This window comes from Dysidea avara, chromosome 6 (assembly GCF_963678975.1).
Source record: "Dysidea avara chromosome 6, odDysAvar1.4, whole genome shotgun sequence".
Lineage (NCBI taxonomy): Eukaryota > Metazoa > Porifera > Demospongiae > Dictyoceratida > Dysideidae > Dysidea > Dysidea avara.
In genome coordinates this window covers 6538900-6561918 of record NC_089277.1, presented here as the reverse complement: position 1 = coordinate 6561918, position 23019 = coordinate 6538900, and the positions used below count along the sequence as shown (strand labels likewise).

The 23019-nt window shown below is 37.9% G+C and overlaps 1 protein-coding gene across 2 annotated transcripts in view; it reads left to right on the top strand.

Moving 5' to 3' along the window:
- Positions 1-23019, top strand: part of LOC136257551 (protein MMS22-like) — a 34976-nt gene that overhangs the window by 3226 nt on the left and 8731 nt on the right. Inside the window, exons 3-10 of one of the 2 annotated variants that reach the window (XM_066050777.1) lie at positions 595-717; positions 1691-1737; positions 1792-1861; positions 2215-2453; positions 3101-3195; positions 3259-3381; positions 4747-4977; positions 5035-5106. In XM_066050777.1, coding sequence (XP_065906849.1) covers positions 595-717; positions 1691-1737; positions 1792-1861; positions 2215-2453; positions 3101-3195; positions 3259-3381; positions 4747-4977; positions 5035-5106 — 1000 coding nt within the window. The remainder of the gene's footprint in view (positions 1-594; positions 718-1690; positions 1738-1791; positions 1862-2214; positions 2454-3100; positions 3196-3258; positions 3382-4746; positions 4978-5034; positions 5107-23019) is intronic. The other variant, XM_066050778.1, reaches the window with a different exon arrangement.

The following is a 23019-nucleotide window of genomic DNA, read 5'->3' as shown; positions in this document are numbered from 1 at the left end:
TATGTAATATTATTATAGTTACTTTATTTTATGGGTAATATGTAACTGTAACTAAATAGTTCAGTTGTAAATAATATGTATTATTTAACAAGTTACATTTAAAAAGTAACTGTCCCAACACTGTTAGTCAAGTTTACAAATCCTGCCTCTTGTATCAACCATTTGCACTTGTCAAACTTCTAGCTAATAGCCATCAATACATAGGCCAAATCTTATATTCCATAATGGTATTTTTGCTACTCACTAGTAAGCAAAACATGTTCTTATAAAATCTACTCCCGGTACTGTGTACAGTATAAGGGACGCGAAGCGTGGATAGATTAGGTGGCACTTAGAAGTTTCCAATCCAGTATGGGGTGTCTATTGTCTATGGTTAACCAATTGAAATTTCAATGAGCAAAGCAGCAGACTTGATGCTTTTCGTATTGTATCCTTGGTCAAACTTCAAAAACAAATAAACTTGTCCTTAGCTTTTTAGTGTTTGTAATGGATAAGAAGTACATATGTCTCCTTATAAATGACACGATCTGCAGTCCCTGGGGAATTCCCACCATTAGCCATAGTACACAGTTATACAATGATATGATGTTACAGGGTGTTGGAGGAGGTTGATTTGCTGCCTGGATGTTATTTTGGTGCATCAGTGGAGTTGTTTGGCTTCAGTTTCCGAACATCTACAGCCCTAGTAAACCCCCACACATTATTCATGATCTTCAGGTATGTCTATTGCTGTATCAGTATGTGGTGTATATGTGTTATATACAGTAGTCCCTCTGTTATCTGGCCGTTGAATCATCGACTAACCAAATATTTCCGTTATCCAAACTGTGAAAATGACTATTATTTTATTAGAGTATTTTGACAATGTGTTGAATGTAAAAGAAAATTAAAAGGATACTGGATGGTATAATACACTGTATTGATTCAAGATATATAGTACGATAGTACTGTAATATTAACTGTATAGGGCTTTCTGGCCCTCCACTAAAAGCCTCACTTTTCCTCCAAAATAGCCAAGCCCAAAAGTGTTTTCAGAGTGGCTCCAAACCCTTCGAAAAGTTTCTATGAAATTTTAATAAATGGCCTATATAACTAAATTTTCTACTAACCGATGCCTTCAGCCAAGCATAACTCAACTATGATTAACACTATGGGTTTGATTTTTGACTGTTCAATGTGACTTCAGCCCGAGAGGTGTCTTTTCATCAACTGCAGCATGTTATGATGGACTTACCTTTGTCCTCCTTTGTGCTTCTCCACTACTTTGTTTGTAGGCGTTGACTCATGGTAACTCGTGTGGGTTTCAATACAGTTGGCTGTCATGAGAATCAATCATCCATAATTTATGTAGTTAGTAGATTGATTACTTCGTACTGTTCTTCATTATAAATGTTGTATAACGGGTACAGCACACTTGAAATTGACCACTTCACTTAAATGTGCACGATATTCCTATGATTCCCACTATTCTAAATTTACTTCATTTCTAAAAGTGCACATTGCATGACTGTAGGTTAAATTGTGGTCACTTTGTCCTGGTAGTGTGTGATCTTTCCCTGAAATGTTACTGTGTGTCATTTAGTACATGTGTTTGTACTGTACTGAAGTAATCTCTGATATTAGCTGTCAAGATCACAACATAGTTAAGGATATAAAGTAGTACAATTATATATGACAAGTTTTCATCCAGGAAGCAGTTACACAACCTAACAGCTACTGCTTCAGAAGGACTAACTGGTGAGGATGATGATGTTGTACTGCTAATAGTACTGTGTGTACTTCACTGACTAGATGACACTACTCAGAGGACACTTGGACAATGTTCAGAGTTTCTTCATTTTGTTGATTGTTATGTGCACAGGTATGTGACTACTATTATATGTTCTGTTAGGACTAGTATAGTAGCCCGGGTGCTTAGTTAAATAAAATACAGGAGCTAATCCTTAACTGTTTGATTAGAGTACTTAACTGGCCAATGGCCATAGTGTTCTACAACAAGTTTTATGGTGTATGTAATCACTTGCATGTAACTAAGATGTTCAGAATACACTGGAACCTGTTAATGTGGACACCTACATAATCCAGTCACTCACTGTAGCTGGAAAGGCGAGACACCTTAATAATGATCAGGAGACTTAACTGATCCCAAGATGTCCATATTACACAGGCTCCACTGTACATATACTAAATGATCCACTATTTCCATCTCAACAGACACATTGTAGCTGTTTCTAAACAAACAAATGGAGACCCATCAACAATGAAGGCAGTTACGGACTTACTATCACAACTTGCCGGACTACTAACGGAACTGGACTCACTGTCAATGATATCTAACAGCCTTGAGGCAGAAAATACATCAGTGAATAAGTTATCCAATCAAATTGGACTACTACAACTACATGTTCACTGGACTGCAGTCTCATCCTCATACAGATTAATTGTGGGATTAGGTTAGTGTGTGTGTGCGTGCGTGCATGTGTGTGTGTCTTTGTGTATCTTTTCTGTTTTTGGTACTTGTATATACACACTCACACGTGTATGTAACATGTCTGTGTGTGCCTTAGTCCATTTGGTGTTACCTGGGAAGCTAATGACAACTCTATGTATCTAACATAATGGTTGAGGTCCAAGTGGGACTATTGTGTCCACATTTTCACCTTTAGAGACATGATACAGTCTTCTGTTGGTTACTAGCCCCCAGGAGAATATGCCAGTACTATCTCACATGTAATCCTTCAGCTATCATTATGAAATTTTCACTCCTACCCAGTGAAACACTGGACCACTCTACACTGCATACATGTGTTCTATGTTGACTATACAAACATACATGCTTGTATCTGTAGTACAGTGGAACTTTGATTATCCAAGGAGAAAGGGTATTCTTATAATCGAACAGTACGTAAAATCGAACTTCCATACATTTATATACAGAGCTTTGCTGTATACACTTGTTGACAAAATATCCTAATTAAGCAGTCGATTTGGTGTTTGAACAGATAATCAAGAGTTCAGTTGATTGGTGTTCGGAAAATCGAGGATCCACTGTATAGTGTATATCCCACATGTACCCATTAACTATCAGTCCATACTACAGGTTCTGTTCCATCTGACACACTAACAGAATTAGCTGAGAGGATCCTGTCATTATTGCAACTACTACTGGACCTAGCTGTGGTCAGGTTTAATCAGGTTAGCTACAACATCTCTAATAGATGCCTCCCCAGTACGTTAATATGTTTTACATGTATGTAGGTTCCACCAACAGTGGTATCTGGGCAGTTTAATCAGTTGCTATGTAGCCACACAAGTGTCATGGAGTTATGGTTACTAGTACTACAGTCATTACATCATCTTGCTAATAAGGGATATACCCAGGTGTGTGTAGTATCATTAACTAGTAGGTATCTGCAATACATATCGATACGATACAGCAAATAAGTATCACGATACGATACTGTACTTAAAAATATCAATATATCAAAGTTTTGTAGCAGAACAGTCAGTGATTGCTCTATTACTGTAACAGTGATCTAGATACTCAAATAGAAAGCCTCTCTATTTACCTGTGCTATAAAATGCAACGCTATGAGAAACCATACAAATACGTGTGTATAAGTGTTGCTATTATGGCTAAAATATTCTTACTCGGGTCTTCTAAAAACAGTAGCTGTTACACTTCAAGTATAAGTATAAAGAACTGCACCACCAAGCAGTAAACAACCTGCTGTAGCCATCTTGACAACTCATCAAAATGCGGAGTAATCCGGACAAGCCTTTGTGAGAGCATGTATTAAAATGTTTGCAGTAGCTTAATGTCTGGTAGAGGTAGGTATCTGGGTAGAGATGTACTTTTTAACAGCAACTCTGTTTTTCAAATATCAGAACACACTAGCTATATGTCACATCAGTATAATAACGTAGTTTCACTGAATAAAGAATACACAGTGAATGTAGAATCAGTGTCGGCTCTTTAAGGGTACAGATAAATTGAATATTATTACAATTATTAGCTAATATGTCAGTCATAACTAGCCATGACCACTTCATTATAGTATCATGATACAGTATCGTATCGAAAAGTTTATTGATGGTGATACGCGATACACAAAATTCCACTGTATCGCAGAACACTATTAACTAGTGTGTGTTGTATGTACAATAATACCATGAATGACCATACTACAATACAATGATATGGTGGAGACTGAATAGTAATACATTCAATACAGTAGATTGTCACTAATCAAGTCAATTATCCTAGTACAAAAGAACCTTCATTATCTGAACACCTGTGTGTCAGTTCAATCATTAAAGTGTTCAGATAACTGAATTTGTTTGGTTAAATTAATGAAGCCCATTCATTTATATACAGAGTTCTGTTCAACTACTCTGATATACCATACACTTACTCTAATAAAACATTGATGAAATACTCTAATAGAGCAGTCACACATACTGTTTGGATAATAAAGGTCCTACTGGTAAACAATACCAAACACATGACTGTTCTATTAGAGTAGTTTGTCACACACTCCCAAACCAATTGTATGTTCTATATATTAGAGAGTGTTCTGTGTACAAATGAATGTGAGCTTTACATAGTTTGGAGAAATCTAAGAGTAGTGATGTTAGGGTAAATGATGTATCCTATGTTCATTGACAAGGTGGACTGCTTACCTGTGATCTTCATTGAATGTTTGATTGCAAATTTTATAGTTGTGTACCATTAACTGTTACTAGTCATTATGGTCACTACTGGTTGGGGAACTACAACAATACCTTCATCCTACTAGTAACAATGTCACCACTACCCTGGGGCCATCAGAAAATAGTCACCCTGTTAGCACTGTTGTCAGACAAATGAGTGCTATACCCAATCATCCAGTGTCATTCTGTTGGTGGGCATTAACTAGAATAATGACAATGATTCAATATGACATGAGTGGTGTTTATCACCCTCCAGGCAATGAAGTAAGCTAGTTTTCATTTGGTTGTGACTTGTGTATGTGTTGTTTATTTGTTGCTAAGGGTCAGTCAGTTACTATGGATACAGTCTTAGCAACATTCATGCAAGAACTTGTCTCATTATCACTCCAAATAGTGAGCATCTTAATTTTATTAATATAGTGTTGTCATTTACTGAGTGTATGTGTGGTCCACATTCTTGTGAACTAGTTACCACAGAATTTTAGAATATTTTGACACACCAGTATTTCTCCATAGTATGTATGGAATATACATAGTAACAGTGGAACTTCAGAATTCAATTTAGCCAAACACCAAAATGAATATAAAATTATGTGTTGTTGATTTGTGGTGACCACAAGGGCATGCCGTAAACTCTGAGTTTACTATGTTGTGGCAGCCTACTTGTCTCAGTTACTTGTACTGCAGTAGTAAAAATGTACCAATGTACTTATTTCACGAAATGTACAAAAATTACGTCCCTCAAAAATTTGTACATATTCAATTGCAAGGCAACTATGCACTGGTGTTGGATTGATAAGTAGATGCTGTACATGCAACCAGTGGTGGGTGTAACACGTTACTTTTGTAATGTGTTGTGTACTATTATTACTTAATGTCAGTTATTTATAGGTATGATAGTCTATAATATTGTGGAGGTAAGCCCCGGACTCAAAACTGTTTAATATTCAATAACAAGCCTAAGCAAATATCTGCAGAGAGCCTGCATCATGTGATTAACTACCTGCATGTAACTTGACTGTTGCAAATTGGTACTGAACTGGTTCTATAAAAGGAATAATGTGGAATAAATTTAATCCCACAATCGATTTTCATATGTGAGTGTATATAAGACATCTGCTAACCTTGACAAAGCGTCTTGTCATTATTGTGTATGGTTAAATTCCATAATTTTTGGAAAGGTCTGATCTATAAGGACCTTTAAAAGCAAGTAAAAACATTAGGATTTTAAGTTCGATTAGAATCTTCACTCAGTGGTAGAGCAAAGCCAACAATGCTGTCACGGTTGCCATCATTCAATTCTAGATACCACTCTTGTAGCATCTTCTGAAATTAATATCATTCTTGGAGCATTGTATGCATCCAGATGAGCAGGGATACGGTAGAGACTAAGGGGAAAACATAATTTCCATATAAGGAACAGATAAGTACTGAGAGTGCTTCTGTATAAATGTGTACCACTTTTAACTTTTAGACATGTCAATGACCCACTGAGTGAAAACCTAACTAGTTTGAATATTTCTCAAACTTAATTTCATGACTTCTTAGTTGTCTAAAAGTAAAACCAATGGGCAGTTGTTTCAGCCTTATATGGTGAGTACTTTTGGAGTTGTAATGATAGACAGCAAGAACAGTTAAGCAAACGATTTATACAGTGTTTATATAGAAAACAAATTACAGCAAACATGGTTCATTTAACAGGCATAGTCCGAGGTACATTTCAACACCCATCATCACCTACTATGGGTGCAAGTACTGGCCATGTTATGGGAATAGCAGCACAGCACTGTCTACCAGAGGCACTGACTTGACAACCAACCTTCTGTCGAAGAGCCACCAGTCCAGTACTAGGGTACTGGCAGGTAGTGATAAGCCAACCTGTATGTAGTAGCAGAGCAGCAATCACAAGGTAACAGTCCACAGTTCTGCCCAGAAATTCCTGAGTGGTGGCCTAAAGTTAACATGAAATGATATTCTGTGTGTTATATTGCATGTGTATCAGTGATATATGTAAGAATTGTACTGGTTGGATTTAAGAGGGTACTGGTCGGTTTTTAGAGGTACTGGATACTTTGAACCACTGCCGACCAGTGTGAGCAGAACCCTGACAGTCTCACTTGGAGTAGCAGACACAGTGCAACAGAGCTCGCTTACTACCAATGGTAGTGCCAGCCAACAAAGACACAAGGGGTAGCAAGATCCACTGCCATAGCAGTATTTCAGTGTCAGCCTTTCAGGAGGGTGGGCAGCAAATACACTTTGAGTAGCAATAAACAACCCACTGACATTGCAATATGGTAGTGTTAGCCTTGAGGGGAGGGGGGTAGCAGTATGGCTGTGGTAGCATCGGCAGCGGCAACAACAACCTGCTGCCATAGCAATATAGCAATGCCTGTTGGTGAAAGGAGTGACAATAGCAACAGCAACAAACTCTATTGGGGTAGCAGCGGAAACAACAACCCACCACCATTGCAATAATTATGGCATGAAAGGAATGGCAGTAGCAGCAGCAGTAGCAAAACTCACTTGAAGTAGCAGACGGAAGTTGCTTGCTACCCTAGCAATGTGGCATGTCAGCCTGTGCAGCCATAACAAGGCAACTGACTTACATTACTGTAGCAAGATCATGAGAGCCATTGTGAAGGCAACGGTGGTAACACTGCAGGGGTCTGAGCGGCAAGCTATTAACAAGCAATTTTTTTTACTCAATAGCTAGTTGGTTAGTTAGATAGCACCTCACCAGTTGTTACTGCTGATGTCATAGCGGTCCCAGTCATTGTAAGAATAGACCTGCTGGTGGAAGCTGTAGGAATAGACAGTCCTGTTGAGCTTGTTGCCACAATCCGGTTCACCACCAGCTGCTCAATCCACTCCTGTTTCTCCGAAGAGAATTCAGGGGGATACTGATTAGTTAGTCAACACAGGGATAATTATTACTTAGATAAAAATTATCGCTCTAATTGTAGCTACACAAAATTATACAGGGTACACCTCTTAATGTGTAGTATTTATAGTACTAGGTCATGTGAGTTACTTCCGTTATTGACATCATATCCTCCAATGCCATATTAGTCCTACCAATTATGGTGCGCTGGTGCTCCCTCCATTATCTTTGTTTAATATATCATTAAAATGTATTTAATACACTAACAAAGTAATAAAACGTGCTACATTTCTTATGCTAGTAATATCTAACAGATAGTAGTGCACTTCTACTCATTATTGTAATATAATTACCTAACAAAGTAGTAATGCGTTACTTAACCAGCACGTTACTATAATCTAATCCAAAACAGCCAAGCTGTAAAAAAAGTGTGCGGCCCTCAGAAAGGCTATGGTGAAAAAAAGATGTGAAATCCAAGGTGGCGGCCAAGAAATGGCTGTGATGGTAGGTTAATGGTAAAAATTTTAATAATGACAATTCAGGTAAATTTTGTGAAGCGGCACAAAAATTCACCTGAATTGTCATTATTAAAATTTTTACCATTAACCTACCATCACAGCCATTTCTTGGCCGCCACCTTGGATTTCACATCTTTTTTCACCATAGCCTTTCTGAGGGCCGCACACTTTTTTTACAGCTTGGCTGTTTTGGATTAGATTTCATTTCTTTTTGTATTTGTATACCCCAAAGCCGGCCTATGGCCAGCTTTGGGACTTTTTTAACCTATGTTTTTTTTCTTTACTACAGGAAGAAGTAAAGATAAAGTAGATGTACTTTAAATATTTTATCAGTAAATGTACAAATTATATATATAATACATATGTGACCGGATTTGCAAAAAGGGGTCTTCCACACACATCCAATTTGCCAACTTTGACAATTGATAACTTCAGATTGGAAAGAGCTATTGCCTTGAAATTTGGGCAGTGGTGATTTCTTTGCAGCTGAACTCTCCACATGATGGTTTCTTTGTAGCTGAACTCTCTACAAGGCAATTTCTTCTAGCTGATCTCTCTACAGGGAGATTTGTTTGTAGCTGAACTATCTACAAGGTAACTTCTTCTAGCTGATCTCTCTACAGGGTGATTTGTTCGTAGCTGAATTCTGTACAGGTGATTTGTTTGCAGCTGAGCTCTTTACAAAATGGTTTCTTTGTAGCTGAACTCTCTACAAGGTAACTTCTTCTAACTGATCTTTCTACAGGGTGATTTGTTTGCAGCTGAACTATCTACAAGGTAATTTCTTCTAGCTGATCTCTCTACAGGGTGATTTGTTTGTAGCTGAATTCTGTACAGGTGATTTGTTTACAGCTGAGCTCTTTACAGAATGGTTTCTTTGTAGCTGAACTCTCTACAAGGTAACTTTTCTAGCTGATGTCTCTACAAGGTGGCTAGTTTGTAGCTGAACTCTCTACAAGGTGACTTCTTCTAGCTGATCTTTCAATAGGGTGATTTGTTTGTAGCTTCACTCTCTACAAGGTAACTTCTTCTAGCTGATCTCTCTACAGGGAGATTTGTTTGTAGCTGAACTCTGTACAGGTGATTTGTTTGAAGCTGAACTTTCTAAATGATGGTTTCTTTGTAGCTGAACTCTCTACAAGTTAACTTCTTCTAGCTGATCTCTCTACAGGGTGATTTGTTTGTAGATGAATTCTGTACAGGTGATTTGTTTGCAGCTGAGCTCTTTACAGAATGGTTTCTTTGTAGCTGAACTCTCTAAAAGGTAACTTCTTCTAACTGATCTTTCTACAGGGCAATTTGTTTCTGGCAGAATTTTCTACAGGGTGATTTCTTTGCAGCTGAACTCTCTACATGGTGGTTTCTTTGTAGCTGAACTCTCTACAAGGTAATTTCTTCTAGCTGATCTCTCTACAGGGAGATTTGTTTGTAGCTGAACTATCTACAAGGTAACTTCTTCTAGCTGATCTTTCTACAGTGTGATTTGTTTGAAGCTGAACTCTCTACAAGGTAACTTCTTCTAGCTGATCTCTCTACAGGGAGATTTGTTTGTAGCTGAACTCTCTACATGATGGTTTCTTTGTAGCTGAACTCTCTACAAGGTAACTTCTTCTAGCTAATCTCTCTACAGGGAGATTTGTTAGTAGCTGAACTCTCTACATGATGGTTTCTTTGTAGCTGAACTCTCTGCAAGGTAACTTCTTCTATTGATCTCTCCACAGGGCGATTTGTTTGTAGCTGAACTCTCTACATGGTGGTTTCTTTGTAGCTGAACTCTACAAGGTGATTTTTTCTAGCTGAACTATCTCTTTCCATAGTTGCATGAACTCCCTACAAGGTAACTTCTTCTAACTGATCTCTCTACAGGGTGAATTGTGTGTAGCTGATCTCTATACAGGTTTCTTATTTCTAGCTGATCTCTTGAACTCTCTTCAGGGTGACTGCTCTATTAGGATGACTGCTCTATTAGAGTATCTCGATCTCGCACTTGCCGCACCAAGTTGGATTTCGTGTTATAACTCCGTGGCTTTAAGTCTGATTCTTCTACACCATTGATGAGCCTTTCTAAGATGATTACTCCATCTGTACAACGATTTTCAAAGCATTACCCTAAGCGGTTTATCTGGTAGGCGTGGCAAGCAGTCGTTTTTTTATTAGCTGATCTTGATTGCGTAATTGTTACATACTGTTGGTTTTTTCGTTGTATCTTCCTGGTTTTTAGCTCGATTTCTTTCAAACCACAAAAGGTTTGAGGTTCAATAGTTAACCTATTCACCCACCGATTTTCAGCTTCTTCCCATACGCGGTTTACCCTGTAGGCGTGACAACATATTGGTGTTATTTTTCGTGAATAATCGCTCATAACTCTTTGCCTGTTTATCGTATTCCAGCCAAAGTTGGTACCGAGATGCGCCTTTATATCCCCCTTCTGTGTGCCAAATTTCAAGGCAATCGGATATGGCGTTCGAGTTTTATAGCAGTTTTTGTAAGTGTGCGACAAGAAAAAGAAAAATAAGAAGAAAACAAAAATGAAGAAACTGAGCCAATTTTTGAAGTCGCATATCTCGGGAACGCGCGAAGCGATTTCGCTCAAATTTGGAATGTGGAGTGCTGCAGTTGGAGGGAATGTCCACAGCAAAAATCGTCTTGTTTCATCAAGGAAGCACAGAGCTACGGAGGTGCGAAAATTGCGTTTTCTTTCTTCCTGTCAATATACTCACGGGTGTTACGCGCCAGCTTCTTGGGCCGCACGACACGCTACCGTGTGTCTTGATAATGTTACCTAACAAAGTACCTTTATACATAGTTTATAGAACTTTACGTGGGCGAGATCAAAGGGAAAGGTGTACTTTAAATCTCATAAAGTACACTCTCAGCCGGCCAACTGCTTCATCGACCACAAAGAGTGCTTTATTCATTCAATAAAGCACTCTTTGTGGGCAATAAAGCACTCTTTGTGGGCAATAAAGCACTCTTTGTGGGCAATAAAGCACAGTTGCCCACGTGCCTTAGTGTAGGCTAATAGCCTGCGGGGCTCGCGCCAGTACGACTAATCGCCCAAGCCGGTGAAGGCTGATAGCCTCGCCGCGCTGAGTGATCAATCACCCCAGCCAATACGATTTCTTACTTTTATAGACATACCTAAATGCTTCGATGATGGGTGGGAGAAGGTAACGTTGCTGTTACGTTTGTTAATGTAAATGGACAAGTCCTAGAGATATCACGGAAATATTTTGCCGTGTGGCTCACAATAGAATCGAATGTGGGTTGCGAGCAAAACCTGCCAAAATACGCGATGAATGTCTTCCATGCCAAATTATGGTGAACTACGCGTGAGTTACTTTGTTAAGCTGGTTTGTGTGTGTTCAGGCTGCTAATACTTCATGCAATGCGTGTTAATTACGAGTTCTAGAGTATGGTGAAGCTACACGAGTAGAAAGTTCCATAAATCATTTAAAGCATAGCCTTGCTCGTGCTATATGAAAAATAAAGTACTCAGCCGCGTGCCTCGTACTTTATTTTTCGTATAGCACTCGCGGCTATGCTTTAACATATACGTAATATTTAAGGAAAAATTACGAATTTTAAGTTTGATTAGGGATCATAGAAGAAAAAGTAGGGAAACAAGGGAGGTCACCTACACCTGTGGATATACCAGTGGACATTTAATCTCTAATTCAGTCTTGTATCCTTAAACTTGTTTGTTTACTTTTTTGTAACAGTTATTATGACTGGTGAACCCACGTATACCACATCAAAAGAAAGAATGGTGCCAATATTAATGTTTTCGTCTGAATGCGTGTAGCTGTCAAATATTGCTTCAAAAGTGCAGTGGCCATTACGCTTTGCTTTCAGCCATATTCAGCCCGTTACACAGCATTACAAACGAAGAATAGTGCTAGAATTCCCTCTGCAATCAATCTAATCACCATGAAAAATATGGACAATTCCTGTTTATGAGTGTACTGTAGGATCGCGCTTCCACAAGTTGACACCTTGGGCTGTCAGCCAAAAGAAATGGGACACAAAGGAGGACAAAGGTAAATCCATGATGTGTGCATTGTATGTACTGTGGTATGCCAAAAGGCATGTCTCAGGACAAAGCAACATTGAACAGTGAAAAAATCAAGCCCATAGCGCTAGGCAGGCAGGAAGGCAGTTCAAAATTCCATTGAATAAAAATAATAAAAATTGTAACAATTTATTGTTGGAAGCCTTTAGGATCGTACTAAAGGCACTTTTGGGCTTGGTTGTGCCTAACCAATACTGCCAAGGTGCTAGGATAGTAATGTGAAGCTGGTTTGTGGGTGACTTTTTTGGCCAGAAAATCCATGATCCCTAATATACAGTACATTTACAGTACTACCGTACTGTAGCCCAGCACTGCATGTAACCTGACGATTGCAAATTGGTACTGAACTGGTTCTATAAAAGGAATAATGTTGAAAAAATTAAATCCCACAATCGATTTTCATATGTGAGTGTATATAAGTCATCTGCCAACCTTCACAAAGTGCTTTGGAGTGTTGTGATTTATAAACTTAATTTTTGGAAAGGTCTGATCTATAAAGACCTTTAAAAACAAGTAATAATTTTAAGTTTGATTAGCGACCATAGAAAAGGTAGGGAAACAAGGGAGGTTGGAGGTCGCTCACGCCTTCAGATGTACTAGGTGAGCGTTTAATTTCTATAGCAATTTAAATGTCCATGATGTATGCCCTGTACATACCAGTTCTTGAATGCCAAAAGACATGTCTTGGGATGAAGCAATGTTGAAAAGTACAAAAATCAACTTGTAGCTTTAGCTGTATCGAGTTACACTTACACAGGCAGGCAATTAGCTGGTAGAAAATTCCATTGAATGATTGTTTTAAAAAGTTTGTAACAGTCTATTGGAAGCATTTAGGGTCATACTGAAGGCACTTTTGAGCTTGGTTATACCCAACCAATATTGCCAAAGAGCCAGCATGGTATTGTAAAGCTGGTTTTTGGGTGATTTTTTTTGTCCAAAATAGCCAAATCTTCATGATCCCTAATATACAGTACTACTGTACTGTATGATACATGTGGACATGTAATTTAACATATTTTATGCATTAATGACAGAGCAAGGAGTTTCTTTATAATGAAAGACTGTCAGTTCCCAACTATACCATTAGTACACACACTGACATCACAGTGTGCTCTATTTAGAGATAATAGCATTGAAACTGACATGTACTTTATTGTTTTGTATTCATTATTGTGTTCAATCAATGGAAAATTGTAAAAAGCACACGAACTACATTAGAACAATTTACATCACTGTATGGGAAATAGAGATCACTGTAAAAACAAAAGAAACAAGAGTCAAACAAGTCAACATGTTAAACCATCCTAGAACTACAGTGGAACATGTCAAACCCTTTATAGTCTAACACTTGAAATTGTCACATACAGATCTCTATAAGGATTCAATGGATATGGTAGAGACTTAAGGAAACACATAATTTCCATATAAGGAACAAATAAGTACTGAGAATGCTTCTGTATAAAATTAAATGTATACCACTTCTAATTTTTAGACATGTCAAAGATATCTACTATTCTTAGTAAGAATATGAGCTAGTGTAGCAGTAGATAATCTCAGTATAAACATATTCTTCTGATTATCCAATGATATATGTGACCCACTGAGTGAAAACCTGACTAGTTTGAATATTTCTAAAACTTAATTTCATGATTTCTTAGTTGTCTAAAAATAAAACCAATGAGCAGTTGTTTCAGCCTTATATGGTGAGTACTTTTGGAGTTGTAGTGATAGACAGCAAGAAGAGTTAAGCAATTGATTTGTACAGTGTTTATATAGAAAATAAATTACAAGTGCTTTTAGTTGCATCATTATGTCACGAGTGTAACGGGATGTTCCTACAGTGCTTACAAAATCATTATTTTGTAGGTGGTTACCAGTAACCAGAGTACCACCATTGAGCTAGAGCTACAGAACTCACAGTGTAGTAGTGTTTTCTACTGAGAAAAGAATAGTTCCTCCTTCTGTTTGCCATTGAACAACCTTCTTGCTTGATAGCATGGGTGGATATAGGCCAAAAACTGTACCTTGATGAACACTCCAGCTCATGGTGAATACGATGACACAAGTCTCAACTCCGTACCAGGGTTGAGCTACAAAGTGTGATCAAGTGGACCAGCAGTTAAGTCAAGCCCTGGTTAAGTTCCATCTTCACATTACTATAAGAAAAGGATTGTAGACTATTATGTATCAACTCAGCTATAGACTTGTACACTTGACTTGTACACTTCTTTTGTGTGTATCTGTGCGTGTGTACTCCCAAATGGAGATCTGCACAGTATTAATAATAAATAAATACTAACTAGCTACGCACTGAAGAAACTTTCTTGATCACATGATCCAGGCACCATTCTTGGACAACTAGTATTTCAACTTTCATTCATGTTCATGGAATGATGTTGACACTCAACACAGTTGCATATATCTCTGACTGAGTTGCTATAGTATACAAATTGTAATTTCACATGTACAGTGGAACCTGTGTTACAGTCAACTGGATTAAGCGGTCACCTTTGCATAACAGCCATGGTCACGAGGTCCCAAGTATTTCCCATACAAATGTATGCATTGTGGCCTGCATTGTGGCCTGCATTAATCGGTCACCTGTCTAATGCATATAACGGCCACCCAAGAATTTACCTATGAATCACTGTATACATAACTTCATCCTTCATACGTATAGCGGTCGCTACCATAGTGGCTTGTTAAGCCAATCATAGATAGTATATTCTACGTGAGCTAATTGTCTGGCATTGACCACGCACCGTTGTAATTAATGTGTAATTATCGCACTTCCTGCCTTTCAATGAATGTTATATAATCTGTCAGGCTTCTTTGCTTAAACGTATCAATAGCTATAACCCAACATTCATAACAAACTCACCTTGTCCTTTCTGTACTAAAAACTAGGTTGGTGCGAGCCTCTTAACACTCATTTATAACAGTCATAGCCACTAAAATGCTGCTGACCACCTTATGCAGGTTTTCTCTATAACAGTCACCTGTACATAAAGGCCAGATATATCTTGTCCCAAGGTGACCACTATATACAGGTTTCACTGTACTTGACTAACAGCCTGTTTATATTACCAATTGATCACTTCAGATCAATTGTTGAGCAACATTTATACTATGAAGACCAGGCCTACTCAAGTATTAGCTGTAGCTCTCCATATCTTTATTCCGTGTGTTAAGGCCAGTCAAACTGCAGGGCCGCAACTGTTTATACTGGGTAAGTGAATCCCACATCCCTAGCAGGTCCATTTCAGACCTAGTTCAGTTCAATACAGTACACGTTTACACTAACTTGTTTCTAATTCAAACTAGATGGCTAGTGTAAACTGGCTCTACTAAGTACCGTATTTCCTCGTATAAAAGCCGCATTCGATTAAACGTCTGTCTCGATTATAAGTGCTGCTGCTGCTGCTTGAATTTAGAGAGTTCTGAGGGATGACGGTACTACGAGTAATCACGTGAGTAGTTCGGATGAGTCTTGAGTGCATGTAGATATGTATGATACAACTATTTTCCAATCATTTTAAGCCTTGACCACACTTGTTTACATAGTCATCACACTTTATCACTGTTTTCAATGCAGTAATCTTGTTCTACCACCACACAGATTCAATTAAACACTGGGTATCGGTTGGGACAATCTAAAATAAATGCTTGGTCTCAAATAGAGGCCCTATTCGTTTACAGACCGGGTCAAAAATTCTGGGAGGGAAATAAAAGCCCGGCCCGGGCTTTTATATGAGGAAATATGGTATCTATCATGTAAAATCTCAGTCAGGCTCACTCCATGATGTTTATACGTAGCATATGTCTAGTAAATCACTTCAAAGATATGCTTATTGTGAAAAGTCCCTGAAAATGCATGTGCCACTTCATGCTTTCTGTCTAGTACACCCAAGGATGCTTTCTCACTGCCACTGTTATCATCTTCCTCTTTGACAGTGGCATTAATTATATTGCTAACATTTTGTTGTTGCTGCTGTGATGTACGTTCATAACATCTTAGCGCCTTTAGACTTTTTGTGGCCAGACGTTTCAACAATAATTTTCTCTTCCACTTGTGCCTGAAACATTCGTGTAATAGCAGTGGCCCGCAAAGAATGATTAGTATACCGTACTGATATGGCAGATTTCTTTGAAAGTTCTGAAAGTATATTTTTGAGTGAATTGATGCCTACTCTTTGATTTGTATAGGAGCTAACACTGGGAACCATTGAAAATGTGTCTTTAGCTTGCACGTAAAAGTATGGAGCATCAGGTGGGAGCAACAGCAAATACCTACCCAACAGCTTAACTATGCACTGATCATTTCCAGGTAACGCAAATACTTTTACAATTTTGTTCTGGTATCGATATCTTTAAATCTGTGCTGATTATTATTTTTGAGATCAGTTCTTTGTACTCATAATTGACAGCTTCATTATAAATACTTTTCTCTGGAGGTACACGAGTTATTTGGTACACAATAAGGTCGTACTGCTCTTGTATTCCCCATAGAATTAAGCCCTACATAAAAATGCACAGTACGCTGAATATCCTAGTAAGCCCTTTTCCCAAAATAACATTTCATGTTCCAGTTCAATAACTTCTACACTGTCCTGTGCAACATCAATACCACTACTGTGTAGTTCACTACTACACGTGTCCAAGGTTTTCAACAGAGGTCGAAATCAAGGATCAACTTTATTCAACACACAATAGGGAACTTTATTGGCATAATACGATTGTGCCCACATACAAGTGATCTTAAAGAAGTAGGAGGATACTGTGAGCCATTTGTCTTTCTAGTCTCCAACATAAATCAACACAGCCACTTACAGACGAGATCAGCAAGGTACGGTTGTTAGCCCACTCATTGAAGTTTCTTAAAGCCCATTGAGAGCTAGCTTCAGTTTTCGCAGGAACAACACCTTTACCTTTCGCATTCGGGAGAGGACACAGAATTAGAAAATTGCCAATAGCCACCGGTGTCTTGATTAGTACAGTCTTGTAGAGTAGTTGTTTCTCTAGCTCCCCTTCTTGAGAGACATAATTGCTGGCGGACAATTTTCCGACATTGACACTGTGCTGGTTACTAGTTCTGTCGTATTCACCACGGTCTCCATATAGCTGTCAGATACTTCACAGAGATCTTCCATCCATAGATCCAATGGTGCTCCAAAATTCATCGTTGTCGTCTTGCAGAAGACTTGTAGCATTAGCCTGACTGGCCATTACAGGATACTTTGGGTGCCACTCTTCTCTAATTCCCAGGTCAAACCGTGGATTGTATACGTAATTACGTATTCATTTACATTGAACTTTATCATACTGGGACCAATGATTATTCGCTCCTTTTTCCCATCCGCCATGGCTGGCTGCTACCAGTGTAATACTAATTGGAATATCTCCAGATTCATACATTAAACCAGTAAAAGCACCACATATGCTCGTGCACTATGCGGCCTCATGCTGTATTTGTCTCTCGACCACACCCTCATGCTATATTTTCCATAGTGCACTTGTCGTGGTGCTATAACTAGTACGTATGTAGAGATGAGATGATACCAGTCACAGCTGTATCGATGTATCACATAAAACATATCACGGTACATCAATATATTATGATTTTTAAATATGTTAGAAACTAGGTACAAACTGGGTGTACGTCTATAGCTATATAGATACTACACTACTAAAAATGTTGTTACAAAGTATACTTTAACTATGAGTTTGTTGTTTTCATATAGAAGAAGAAGTTTCTCAACATTCTCCGGAGTCAACCTGGACCATCTCTCACTAGAAGATTGCCCGCTGACCTAAACAAACATTCACTGGGTACACTAGAAGCAGTGACATACAGAAACCGCTTAGCTAAAGTTGATTAAAATTTGTAGTTAATTTTACGTTCTTTCCACCATAACAATGGCTTCTTTGACTTCAGACTTAGTGGTTCCCCTAGCTCATACCTTTGGAGCTCTATTTCTGCTGCCTCACTAGCACTGACTTCTCCTGATGTACTTGGAAAGCAATTACCAAAAAAATTTTCAAGTTTAGTACGCTTGAGTGAAGTGGGTCTGGTTTCTTGCTCTTCTTCAACACTAATGACCTCAAGTTCATATTTCAAATGTGGCTTTTCTTTCAGCTACAAGCATGGGTCCTTTTTTAAATCATGGGTCTAATTACATGGCTACAGATAGCATTGTTTCTATATCTTGATACCTTGCAGACAAATTCTCTCTGATTGCATCTTTTTTTTTTTTTACTGGATCCTTATCTCCTGGTTTGAAAGTAGCACATCATTTGAAAATTGGTGAAATACTGGTTGAATGATTCCCAGGGTTGGATATGTTTCACCACTGAGTATATCTGTGGCATCATCAAATGGCTTTGGTATTTTCACCAGTTCCTCTATCACAGGAAACTTCAGTGGCGGATGGCATCAGGACACGATCACCACCATCTTCTAACAGTACAGCACACACAGCTTGCTGTTGTTCAGTAAACCGTGTAAGCATCTCATATGTACTTCCTCACCTTGTAACACATGAGCTTTTTAAAACATGTTGCTCTAATCCAAGTAGGTTTTGCTTTTGCTTCAATGAATAAGTGGCTTTGGATGAGTGATAAAAATGGCTCACTATGTTTCTAACATGATCCAATGCTGTTTTTACTGGCCCAATATCAAACCCATTGATAGCATTAACCATGTTCCTAGCATTGTCTGTAATAGTTGCCACAATGATATCTTTGTCAATATTCCACTCATCAAGAATTTCCTCAATCTTTTCACCGATGTTGTTTGCAGTATGAGCAATTGGCAACTCCTTAATACCCAAGCAGTAGCTGCTTAGCTGCTGCCAATCACCATCAATTCCATGACAGGTAAGAACAAGGTAAGGTCTGTTGCTGTGACCTGCAGTCCAGAGATCAATAGTAATACTCAGAAACTGAGTTTCCTTGACCATATTTTTCACACCTTCTCGCACATGATTATACAAAGATGGTATAACTGTTTTGGTATAGTAGCCTCTAGATGGTACTTGAAATCAAGACTCTGCCACCTTCATTAATTCCAAAATCTCTACCACTGACAATGGCTGCGTGTCTACAGCAATAAAGTTACTGATAGCCTCTACTAGTTTAACGTGCCATTCAGAATCCTTACTTGAGTCACTCAACAACGACTTTCATTGTTGGTTGATCAGAACTGCTTTCCGTCTTATCCTTCACAATAGGATCAATAGGGTGTTTACACTCCATACGTGTCCACAAGTTCATTGTGTTGCCACTGTATGCCAATTCAGTGTGGCACAGCTTTCTTTCAATTGATAACTCCATCATGAGTCCTGCTAAACCCGAAATGTTCCCATACTGGGCTTTTTCCTTCACTATAGTGTCGGACTCCATTTTTTATTAATCAGCTTGCGTAAACACTTATATACACATGCTCAACCAATAATTAGTAGTACAGCTGCATCGATTTTATAATAGTAATATTGATATGCGTATCGCTGGACAGTAGTGCATTGTGATCCATCGATTAATCGAAGTATCGTCCCATCTCTACTAGTATGTACAGGTTTTGTGTGTTTATTTAATGAAAAGTTGATTATATGGCAAGTTTTGGCATCATGCTTTAGCACAAAAGGGAAATCATTGTAACACTTATTACATTACGTATATGTATGTTAAAGCATTGCTGCGAGTGCTATATGAGAAATAAAGTACGAGGCAAGTGGCCAAGATGCTAATAAAACACGAGGCGAAGCCGAATGTTTTATTAGCATTGAGACCAAGCGCCGAGTGTTTTATTTTTCATATAGCACGGGCAAGGCAATGCTTAAAAATGATATATGGACCTTTCTAGTCGTGTAGTTTCACCATACACTAAGACTCGTAATTAACGTGCGTTGCTTGAACTATTAGCAGCCTGAATGTACACAAACTGGTTTAACAAAGTAACTCACACATAGTTCACCATATTTTGGCATAGTAGACGTTCATTTTCATATAGCACAAGGAAGGCAATGCTTTAAATGATTTATGGAACTTAGAGCTAAGTGATAGTTGCGATCTATCGATTATCATGATAGTGAGTAACAATCGTGATATGATAGTCTACAATCGTACTATCGCGATATATTAAACACGTCTGTGCTTAGTCAAAAAGCATGGATAACAGAAGCAAACATAATAATATTGAAGTTGAGGAAACTGTGCAAGTCTAGTTGATCATGCACAAAAAAGATTACAATTGTAATACGTAACAATATTTACCAACCAAGTGTTAAAAAGCAGATGCGTGGTATGTAATTGGATTATTTATGTGCTATTTACATGAGGTTAAGTGTCTTTAATAACTGCTAGTAACTATCATGATACTATCGTTATCGTGATATAAAAGTTATTATCAATCATGATAGTGATAGTTGTACTATCGCTCAGCTCTAATGGAACTTTCTAGTCGTGTAGCTTCACCATACACTAGGACTCGTAATTAACACATGTTGCACGAACTATTAACAGCCTGAATGCACACAAACTAGTTTAACAAAGTAACTCATGCGTAGTTCACCATAGTTTGGCATGGTAGACATTAATCGTGTATTTTGGCAGGTTTTGGTCATAACCCACAATTGATTCTATTGTGACACATGGTGAAATATTTCCATGGTATCTCCAGGAGTTGTTCGTTTACATTGACAAACGTAACAGCAACGTTACCTTTTCCCACCCATCATCGAAGCATTTAGGTATGTCTATTGCCAGCACTCTTTGTGGTCAATAAAGGACCTAAAGTGTACTTTATGAAATTTAAAGTACACTTTTCTCTTTAATCTCACCCTCACAAAATTCTATAAAAGTAGAATGAACTATATTACATAGCCATAGGAGGTATGCTTCAAAAGTTATAGCACTTTGTTTACAGCCATGTGTATTTGCCTATAATATATAGGCTTATGGGCATTTAAGGGTTAAGGGGTTTGTAGTAGAGATGGACTGTTACCACTTTTTACCAATATTTCTGATACGAGTATTTGTACTGAAATTATTTGCCGATACCGATACTATACATTGAAGCCTAGACAAGTTTATTATAGAAATTTCATTGTTGTGATACATAGCTAGCTATTAAAATATCACAGTAATTGATTGATCTCAGTTCAATCAAGTTTTAAAATATTCATTGTATAATAGCTAAACATGATAAACATCATTGTGGATTACTAATTTCTTGATTTGAGGTAGTTTCTTGTAAGCTTATTGATAAGGCAATTAATTGCGTGGGCGGCCGATAATTGTACAATGTTTGTTATAGCTTTTCAACCAAACTTTTTCATGAAAAAGCAAGCCAAGTAGTCACAAACTTATTTCTTGGGGAACAACTGCACTACCATTTAATTACAAAGGATTCACGTGCTCTAATATAATAGAATACACACGGAGCAATTGCAGCAATACTTGGAAAAGAGTAACAAAGGCTTCGTTTTGCTACTTTGTTAAGTTACTGAATAGCTCAACTAAGTTATTAGCTACTGGAAACTTAGCTAGAGATGGTTTAATAAAAGTGGTGAGTGTCTACTGTGGTATCTGTACCTTGTATTACCGATACCGATCCGATACCGATACCACTGGTATCGGCATCGATACCGATACTGGTATCAGTATCGGTCCACCTTTAGTTTGTAGCACATGTATTAAGTGATTTTAGAAGGGGAGGCATGTGAAAAGTCCCTTAGAACCCTATTTTTTGGACCTTATCAATAAAACTATTTGTTTACATTGAAAACAATCAATATCCTATTAAGTGAATAGCTATAATTATCCCAGTACAAAGCCTACAGCTGCAACATGATGGCCAGTTAAAAATGCTAATTGCTTTCTCTTCCTGGTAGCAAACAAAATGACTATTTTCAAGGTGTTTATTAAAGTTTTGCATTTCCAATACACACAGTTCTGTAGTATCATGTACAACTGATGTGTATCGTTTCTTTATCAAAGGTGTGTAGCGAAGTTTTAATTGGCTACAGGTGGGCTTAAAATGATTGGAATATCAGTGTCTATATACCAAACAACAAGTTATCTCAATGAATTTCTAAGCAGTTTGCCTGGTAGGCGTGAAAACTAATAGTTTTTTATTAACAAAGCTTGATTGCATAATTGTGACACAGGTTGGGTTTTGTGTCATAATTCCATGGTCTTTATTTCAATTCATCTCAAACCACTTAAAGGCACTCCAACTATGGTTGTTCCATGTACATAGCAATTTACAGAAGTTCTATCTTATTTTATGTGAATAATTGGTCAAAACTCCGTGAGTGTTCATCAGATTCCCACTAAACTTGGTACTGAGGTTTGCATTAATGAGTGCCAAATTTTGGTGTAATTAGAGTATGTGTTCATGTTTTGTAGTGGTTTTGCAAAGTGTGCAAAATGAAGAAGAAAGGTGAAAAAACAATGAAATTAAAATGAAACAATGGCTGCTGGTATCTCGAAAAAGGCTTTGGCAATTTTCTTCAAATTTATAGTATGTAGACTTCCCTACCTGGCAGGCATTTCTCTAACAACTTTGGTTGTAATTGGATAAGAGATCACTTGAGCTACATACGTATATATGAAAATCACGTTTTTTTTTTTCTTCCTGTAGTACGCTCATGGTGTGGCTTTTTGGACTGCACAACACTACCATGTGTCTTGGTAGTAAAGTTCTTTATCAACATAAACAACACTGGAAAGCACATGTTGAGCCAGCACCTTAAATTCCAGCTTTCCAAAGGAGATACTCTACAATAACTACAGTATAAATCAGAAATTCCCAACCATTAGTAACTGACCTT